The sequence below is a fragment of the Mus caroli genome, chromosome 17, assembly GCF_900094665.2.
Source record: "Mus caroli chromosome 17, CAROLI_EIJ_v1.1, whole genome shotgun sequence".
NCBI lineage: Eukaryota > Metazoa > Chordata > Mammalia > Rodentia > Muridae > Mus > Mus caroli.
The window spans coordinates 66,777,689-66,787,177 of record NC_034586.1 but is presented as its reverse complement, the minus strand read 5'-3'; the positions used below and the strand labels follow the sequence as shown (position 1 = coordinate 66,787,177).

General features: G+C 43.7%; 1 protein-coding gene across 16 annotated transcripts in view; it reads right to left on the bottom strand.

Annotated features, from left to right (window-relative positions):
- Positions 1–2,706: 2,706 nt before the first annotated feature.
- Positions 2,707–9,489, bottom strand: part of Dlgap1 (DLG associated protein 1) — an 826,285-nt gene continuing 819,502 nt past the window's right edge. For 12 of the 16 annotated variants that reach the window (XM_021186023.2, XM_029471241.1, XM_021186021.2 and 9 more), the window contains 2 exons: positions 8,815–8,967; positions 2,711–6,085 (listed from right to left, as the gene is read on the bottom strand). In XM_021186023.2, the coding sequence (XP_021041682.1) occupies positions 5,876–6,085; positions 8,815–8,967 (363 nt within the window). In that variant the 3' untranslated portion in view covers positions 2,711–5,875. Of the gene's footprint in view, positions 6,086–8,814; positions 8,968–9,489 lie in introns of all 16 variants that reach the window. The other 4 variants (XM_021186024.1, XM_021186022.1, XM_021186031.2 and 1 more) reach the window with 1 other exon arrangement.

Sequence of the window (9,489 nt, the reverse complement as noted above, 5' to 3'; positions counted from 1 at the left end):
CCAGGCTGGCCTCGAACTCAGAAATCCGCCTGCCTCTGCTTCCCGAGTGCTGGGATTAAAGGCGTGCGCCACCACGCCCGGCCATTTATTTGTTAATGTGTGCGCAGGTGCCAAGGTTTGTGTGTGGAAGACCGAGGACAACTTGAAGAAGTTGGTTCTCTTCTTCCATTGTGTTAGTCCTGAGAACTGAACTCAGGTTGTTTGGCTTGATGGCAAGCGATTTTACCTGCTTAGCTATCTTGCTGGCCCCTCCAAGTATTGTTGATTCACAGTTGGCTGAACCTGGAAATGTGGAACCCATGGGGATGGCTGACCGAGTGCAAATCTGAGAAACCTGGCTATGCATGGATTTTTTTTTTTCCCCTGTTTTTTGTAGAGCATTGGCATCCTAAGCAATAAAGGTGAAAGGATTTGAGCCTACAGAAAACAGGTGTAGTCATTTATAGCGTCCTTGAAGAGCCACTGGGCAGAATGCATTTCCCCTGGGTGTCAGAGGCTCGGAGCTCTCTCTGCTTCCCTTTCCGAGGTGAGCGTCGCTCCACTGATGTTGCTTGGGGATGCTGGCTTCCCCATCGGATTTCCGGGTCTTGTCCATCTACTTGTCCAGAAAGAAGAGTAGAAAGAGTGAGAATCCTCCTCAGTGCTGTGGAGATCACTCTGTGCGGCTGACAGTGGGCGGGGCCGGGGGCAGCAGCGAGCTTGGCTTTTGCTGTTTATTAAACACGCTTCCTGCCACTTCCACTCTAAACTCAAGCTTGTGCTCATCCGTTTAGAAGACACAAGGAAGTAATTCCTTGACAGGCTAAACCACGACGCGGGCTGATGTCAGACTGATGATTCGTGGGATTTTCACAGGTACCTGGGAGGGGAGAATGGGTACCTCACGAAGCCTGGTTCTCTTTTGGCTTCGTGGGAGACCTCAAGGGGAGTTTAAGACCTCTTTTGCAAACTTAAAAAATTGGTTAGAATCAAGGGAGAGATTTCAGACAGGGTCATTAGTTTCTGTTTGCGAAAGGAATTGATTGGGTCTTGGTTTCGCAGCTGAAAGTCAAACAGCGCATTGAACAAACACAAGGTAAACGTCAGCACCTTTAATTTCCAATGGCACTCGGGACTGAGCACATTCAGACGCCATGGTTTTTAACACATATGTCATTTATTTAAACCAAAACTAGTTTATAGTTTCAAGCAGTGGGTTTCAAAGATTAAAAGAAAGAAAGAAGTCATGTCCTCAACAACCCCATCGCCAACTTCTACTAAATACTAGATTGCACTGTAGAGGAGGGGGTGACCCCAACATGGGAAAATATCCTCCTCCTCCTCCTTCTCTTCCTCCTCCTCCTCTTCCTCCTCCTTCTCTTCCTCCTCCTCTTCCTTCTCCTCCTCCTCTTCCTTCTTCTCCTCTTCCTCCTCCTCTTCTCCTTCTCCTCTTCCTCCTCCTCTTCCTTCTTCTCCTCCATCTCTTTCTCCTCCTCCTCCTCTCCCTCCTCCTCCTCCCCTTCTCCTTTTCCTTTGTTTTTCTAGGCAGGATCACTCCACATAGATCAGGCTGGCCTCAAACTCACAGAAATCCTCCTGTCTCTGCTCCAGATGGATTTGAATTCTTGATCCTCCAGCCTTGGCTGGAATTCTTCAGTTTTAGGTTCCTACATTCAAAAGCAAAGTCAGTTCGGGGACTGGCTGAAATGTTTAAGGAGCGGGGTGAAATAACACTGGTGAAAGGTAAGACGGTGTGACAAGATTAGGTAGGTATCGAGTAGCTGTGTAAGCCATCAGACCTCCATGCCCTCCCAGGATTCTTGTCTGTTGATCCTTTTGCTTCTGGAACAGTCTCTAAAGGCATATTCTATTGTCTTATTTGGTGATGTATGCGCAATGCCTATCTGCATACTCATTTGCAAGTCTGGTGCATATAGGTCGATGCATTTTGCCAAGATGTCAAGGGAGACAGGAAAGGAAACACTATGAACCTGGCTGACATTGATGACTGCAAGTCCTCTTTGTAAGCACAAAACCCAGTGGAAAGTGAGCGTTGGTGACAAATAGTCACCAACACGAACAACTGCGGAGGGAAGGACACAGGCCTGAAGTTTAGATTCACACCTGTCTCTTAGGAACAGTGCCACGATGGCAGGCAACTGAGCAGAAAGCAAAAATTTCTTTTCTCTTTTTCTTCTCCCATTTCCCCTTTTCTTTGTGGTGCTGGGTATTAGATCCACACACAGGCTGAGCACACTGTCCACCACTAACATACATTTCGAATTCCAAAGTACACGGTTTTTGTTTTTTTAATCACTGTGGGAATGGAATTAGAAACACAAAGCACAGGTCTGATTCTACCTTTAGGACTGTTTGGGAAACACAAAGGGAGATGTGTATGCAAAGAAATGAAAGTGTTTAAAATATATGTGTGTGAGGGGCTTATAGAGTCATTGGTAATCCGTATCTAACCCTTAGGACAGTGGAGTGGTAGGAACAGCTGAATCAAAACTCCAAGCTTATGTGACTATCAGTGTAAGAGACTTCAGTTCTTCAATTCTGAAGTCCTTTAGACAGAATCTCCCACAGCCTGAGCAGCACTGGGCAGGCAGCATAGTGTGTCCTTACATGAAAGTGTGAAAGATAACTTAGTTGCTGAGCTACCCACTTCCAAAGACAACCACTTAGATTTTGGAAGACTGGGGCTTCAGTAAACACACGTGGGCCTGAAAGAAGTGCATTGATTATTTTATTAATTCCTTCTTTTTACATGATGGGAAACGTTCATCTATTTACAGGTTGTTATTTTTATTTTTTATTTTTTGTCCACACACAATCTAGGTAAATAAGCCTATGAAATTCCAATTCAGAAAGCCATAAAAATCTTCCCTACCCATCCATCTGAAGGCTTTCAAATGAATCTTTTTTTTCCCAAACCAAATTAATTTTTAAAAATTACATTAGGGAATTCAGATATGCTGATGATTTACATTCCAGTTATTTAAAATATGCATCTAGACATGTTCTTAAAAAAGAAATGGTAAATTCACAAGGATAGGGCTTAAATTAAAGCAGTACTTCACAGAAAAACATTAAGGGAACATCTATAAATAACAGAAATATATTACAAATAAATTAGTTCTATTTACCATTTCAAATATTAAAAATCTTTAATCCATTTCTTCATCTCTCTTTACAAAAAGGTTATGTGAATTGTATGGAAACATCTGCAAAAAATATAATAAATACTTGATTTCTTTGAATGTATTTTTGTTGTTGTTTTTGATGAGGGAGGCAAACTTATTTTGTAATTTCCCCCCCCCCCCGCCCCAAGAAAATGCCCAACACCTTTATACCAAAGTTAAACAAAATAAGTAATTTTCGAGGGTACATACACTGTTCATTATGAACTAAAAAACATCTCTACAAATTACATCAAAAAGAAGAACGCAACAAAATTATGTTCCCGCTGTCAGTTTCCGGGTTCCGGTGGAACAGGCTGTATCGTGTGTGGGTCATGTCCTAATATCAATAATTTGCTTTTTTATTTTTTTTAATAAAGTGTACAGTTTAAACTGTGTTTCTCAGGAAGGCAAAGGTTCTGATGCCCCACAGGCATTCAGCTAAGAGATTTAAAATTCTTACCAAAAATAGCTTATGAATATACAAATGCCGTTCACTTGGACAAGATAAATAGGCCTTCTCTTGTCTCTCTTTAAAATAGCCTGGGCTAAATCAGTCCCCAAGGAAAACATTGTCAGAGGATCTGGAGTCCCACCAGAAACTGACCTCAGAGCTATCTCAGGGCAAGGAGCTGCAGTAATGCATGAGGGGGGCAAAGTGGGACCAGAATGGACCAGAATGAACGCTGCGTTCTGTGAATGCCACATCTTTCTTGGATCAGTGTGACCATGGGCTACCCAAGGTGAAAGTTGGCCTTACTCCCAAATACTTCTGATCTTACATTGCTGCTCCACTGTAAAGAAAACGTGTCTTTTTTTTTTTTTGAAACTAACAAATACTTGAGTCAAATCTCTGCTCCAATTTGACACAGTGCTGACTTTGCCCTAGTTAAAAGTTGTTGGGTTTTTTGTTTTGTTTTTTAAAGTAAGTTATAGCCCTTTTCTTGTAAACCACAGCAGTAAACATTTGTGCCCTGTTGAGAAAGGAACCTCAAAGCTTCGATGGCTCTGAGAGGTAGCAAATTCTCTAGTGGTTTTAGAGTATGTCTGAAAATACTGGTTGCCAGAACCCATCCCTTCTTTTAATTTCATAAAGAAAATTAAATTAGCACCTGGCTATGAGAGTGGTTTTTGTTTGTTTTGTTTCTTTTTTTGTTTGGTTGTTTCTTTTTTTTTTTTTTTTAAGCATCTCTGATACAAGCATTTTTTTTTTCTTTTAAGTCTTTCGTTTTTTTTCTATGACAAATTTCTAATTCTTTAGGTTGCCAGCTGATCTTTTCAGATGGCCACATTCTGAATGTTTAAACTGCTACAAGTAAAGGGCATTTGAAGACTTCAGCTGGAAGCTAGGACACACAGCCCATCAATGACGACTAAATTGCAAGCCAACAGCCAGCCTGGAATCCACCCAAAGGTTTGGCTTTCTATCAGGGTTTATGCATGCCGCCTGCCCTGCCTCCTCCTTGTTCTTGACCCCTGCATCTCAAATGACTTCTCTCACTACCTGGATCATAACGACAGCTCTTGGGAATGAGGCAGCGTGTCAACTGGGGTAGAAAACCTTTTATTTTATTCATTTGACATAGAACAAAATCCTGTGCTGGGGAACAGGTGAACTCTGTATTGGAGTGAAAGGAAACCAAAGGAGAAAACGCCCCCGGGGAAATGTGAACTAGATGGGTGTGGCATTCAAAGGGTGGTGGAGAACCCGAACTCTCCTCTGGCATTGTCTTTGCCGCCCCTCAGAAGCAGAAACGTTCTTCCGTGTGGGAAACCTTAAGTGGCCCCACCAGGATGGACACTAAACTAACAGAACCAACTCTTTCCCACCCTCCCATTTAAAAACCATCGCCATGACATTATAATACACAGAGTACAAGAAAAGTTGATTATTTAAAAAAAAAAAAATTTCAGTTCTAAATTTTCTTAAGGTAAATAAATGGATTCCTTACAGAGGATCTTAACCCACCGGTGTTTCCCTTTTGCCTTAACTTTCTTCCTTTTATTGCCTTTCAGAATAGATTGATTTCCCTGAAAGATCGAATTTACAATCTTCTGCTGATTGAAACATTTGAAGCTTGGTTGATGAAGTACCAGTGAGGCAGTTTGTACAGCTGCGAGGGAGGGCACAGATGCAGGTACCTGCGCACTCCGCCCTTCTCTCTTACACACCCAGGCCCCCAACCCTAGGCCAACTTGGTCCCCACTCTGTCACCTTGATTCCAATGAGATGGTGTGATTTCTGAGATTAGAAATAAAGCGCTCTCTGTTTGTAAAAAATAACCGTTTGGGGGCAAATAAAGGGAGTTGGAGCCCTCGTTTCTTTCACGTGGAAGACGGTAAGTCCCAAAGGATCACCCTATGTGATACTGGGTTTCTGAAATACCCTATGGTTTTATATTGCTGAGTTCTAGGGACACACTAGCTTGAGAGAACTGAGAAGGATGTGAGTGACCTACAGGTGTCATTTTCTACATAGGTGGGTTTGCTTGGCCCAGAAAATAAAGGGTTTGGATGTCTGCATGAGGCTTCAGGACGGGGGGAGCGAAGCTCGGTGGAGAAGATGGGCAAAGTGGTCCAGGAAGCGGGGCGGCCTGGGGACGGCTCCTGCGAGGTGGACAACTACGCCACGACGGTGGCGGTCACTGAGCTCAGAGACGGAGGGGGCGGGGAGGCGGCCGAGGGCAGGGATGCGGGACGGTCCTCGGCGGCGCTCAGAGCCGGGTCTGCGCCTCGGGGATGTAGATCTCGATGCTCTCGGCGCTCTCGGTGGCCGAGTTCTGGCGGACCGACGCGGCGCGCTTGGCGGCCATCAGGCGCTTGCGGGCCTCCTGGCGCTGCGAGCTCTCCAGCGAGCGCTCCCGGATCAGCGGCGCGGGGCCCTTCGCCGGCTTCTTTGGCACTGGAGGAGGGGCCCTTCGCTCCTGATCAAAGCAGAAGGTTCAGGACATTACACAGATTCTCAGGACAAGCTTGGGAAAGACTGGGATAGGTCAGTAGTTTGAACACACACATGCGCGTGCGCACACACACACACACACACACACACACACACACTTCTGCTTTTTGTAAACCTAAGGATGGTTAGTTCTGATCTGCACACTGTTAATATGATTTCTCTTCTTTGTTCTGGTTTGGGTATTAAAAAGATGCGGGGAAAACGTAATATCTTATGCTTAGGGCCGAGGGTAACGCTGAATTGCAGAATTAGGTCTTTCCATGGCAGGATGTGGGCATTTAAAATGCACCCCTGAAAATGGACCCCTGATCCTCACAGTGAAGGTGGTTCTCTCTGCACCCTCCAGACTCTTCCTGGTGCTAGGGATGGACCAGGAGAGCTTAACAGCTACAGAATTATTTCGAACTCTGCATCAGGTAGGAGCTTGGGTTAAAGGCTAAAACCCTGTCCACCCTCTCTCTGAGCCCACCCCGCTTCCCCTTCCTCCACTCCTAAGCAGCCAGATGAGATTATAAGATTGTTTCTCGGCTTCGATGGTGCCACCCGGAGTTACACCCCTTTTGAACACCACATAGGAACACATCGCCATGGACTGTACAGGGAAGGGAGACCCTGGCATTTCCTACTCTGGGGAGGATCTCGGCAGAACTTCAGTCCCTAGAGGATCTCAGCTTGCTTGTGGTGGCCCAAAAGTTGAGCAGAGGACTGGAAAAGGCTGTCCCTCTTATCAGCAATCTCTGAAACCGGTTTTTAGATATTTTCTAGTCTACTGAAAAGTATAACCGCTCATGGTGTAAGGCATGATAGGTAACTGGACATCGAGAAAGAAAGCACAAGGAAGCTGTTAGGAGGTAGGTGTTGAGCTTGCAGGCCGTGAAAAGCTGCACACAGGTCGATTTGAAAAAGAAGACCCTGCATTCTTATGAAAACCAATGTGAAGTTTATCGCAAAGGGACTGAGTCTTCAACTTACGGCAGGTCCTCCTTGCTTGCCAGGGAGAAGGGCGAAGTAAAATGAACACCAGGACTTGGCCCATGGTTGTTTAAAAAAGCACACGCCTGTGCTTCGGAAAGGACAGAAAGGGCTAACACAGTGCAAATCGTCATGTCAAGCTGACAAGATGACAAACAGCTGGTTAAAGCTATACTGCATTTTAAAAAGCTTAAGCACTAAGCTAATAGTTTATCATTAGGTCATATATCAGCAAGTCACATGTAACAATTTCTTTGCATTACTTTAACGTCTTCATTGTGGGGTAACTGGTGGATATTTTTAAAAGTATGAATATTGGAAACTTTTTAGTCAATTTTCTTTCTTTGCACACTTTATTATTGTTATTATGATTATAACAATAGTGTTAGAGAATCAATAGGTGAGAAATTAAATGGAGCGGTACTAAACTTCCAGCATGTGTACACTTGTGGATACTTTTAAGATCAATTAAAAAGCCTTGATAGCAGATAGTTGCACACGTAAAGAAAACTAGATAAAGCACAATGCTTGGCTTCCCAAACGAGAGGCCACACAGACATCGATAGACCCTCAAGTTTGGTTCTAAACCCCTCAGTTGGATGGTCATAGACTTGCAGATGGTGATGGTGGGGACACAGAATTTGCCCTCCTTAGAGACAGTCCCTTGGGACTGGGTTTGTCCTGGGTGTCCACTGACCCCCACACACTTAGAAATGATGAGCAACAGTGGGTTGCTGTTAGCTCTTTACAGTCAGGAGACTCGGAAGGACAGAGTTCTCCCTGCTCTGAGGGAATTAGCCATCCCTGTGTTTGGAGGTATCTCTTGGAACTATTTGACCTCAGATCATAGAAGCACAAAACTTACTTAAAAAGTCACCCAGGACCGATCAGCCTGGGTGGGTGGACATTAGAGATTTGTAAAAGCGTGGTGGGGCCACAGTGATCAAATAGGAAATTATTATTGATTAATTAAAAGAACTCGAGTCTTTATTTCTAAACTGTTGCATGAGGATCCCAGGGAACAGTGTCTTCCCCCACCCCCAAGCAGTCAATCAAAAACATAAGTTAGAAAAAAAAAAAAATCCCAGTGCTTCTGATGACTGTCAGCCTCTCAATGAAATATCTGAGACTCGAACATCAGTGACTTCTTCGTTATGTATTTCTGAGGTGACTGTCAGTCTGTTACTTCTTAGGGCTTCCTACTGATTCTGAGAAACCCATCCTGAGGATGTGAGGAAGTTCAACTCTTGCTCTATGGAACCATGCACTGAAGAGATCATTTATTTTAGTTTAGAAAGCATAACTGGAGGCAGTCCCTCCTAGTGTCTAACCTGGTTTAGCTTAAAGTTTAATTAACTGGAAAAGGAAAAAGAAAAAAGAAAGAAAGAAAGAAAAAAGGAAGAAATGAAGAAAGAGAGAAAAAAAAGAAAGAAAAAATGAAAGAAAAGTAAAGGAAGAGAGAAAGAAAGAAAAAGGTAAAGAAAAGCCACATTCCCATTTCCCAATTCACAAAGACAGGTTTTTCTTCAAAAATATGCCTGAGACACATTACAGATACTATCCCGAGTGATTAGTATGTAAACATTGTCATTACAATGAGGTGACACAGTACCGGCTCCATTTCACATTGTGACCAGCAGGACTGAATGCAGCAGCCTATTTAGACTGTCCAGCGTTTGTGCAGGGTTTTAAATGGACCATACAAAATCTACATTGTTCTACCTTCTTGTCAAGAGGATCCATCTGTTTCCAATTATTGGCCTTTAACTGATGAAGTTCATCAAATTTCATACTAATATTTTCTATGGACAACTGCAGCATGTCCCAAAACCCCGCCAAATCCTGGGAAGTGGGTCTCGGGTGAGCATTGGGATTCTGTGCAAAAAGAGAGAAAGACATTGACGCTTTAGAGGCGGTGTGACAGCAGTTAGGATAAAAAAAAAAAGGCATTTCGAACATTTCAAAGGCTGGGTTCCTTTTGGCTTTTTGACAAGAGATAAAAATGAGACTGCAAATGGTAATTTTCTACTACATGGCCCCCCTTTCATTTTGTGATCTTCAAATGTCAAGGCCGTAAAGCTCCTCTCTGTCCTTACAACAGGATGGTTGTTTCAGTCCGATAAGTGGAGAGTCTAAACATTCAAAAAGCCCCTGAATGTGTTATCTCTTACTGGGTGTATTTAAAAACACGATACTTGAGTGGAAAAACACCATATTTTCATTTGTAATTTCACGCCACACAGTTTAGTCAGAGAACAGAGAAGACATTCCACAGTAAGATCAGTTTTAAGACTCATGTTAGCCGGGCGTGGTGGCGCACGCCTTTAATCCCAGCACTCGGGAGGCAGAGGCAGGCGGATTTCTGAGTTCGAGGCCAGCCTGGTCTACAAAGTGAGT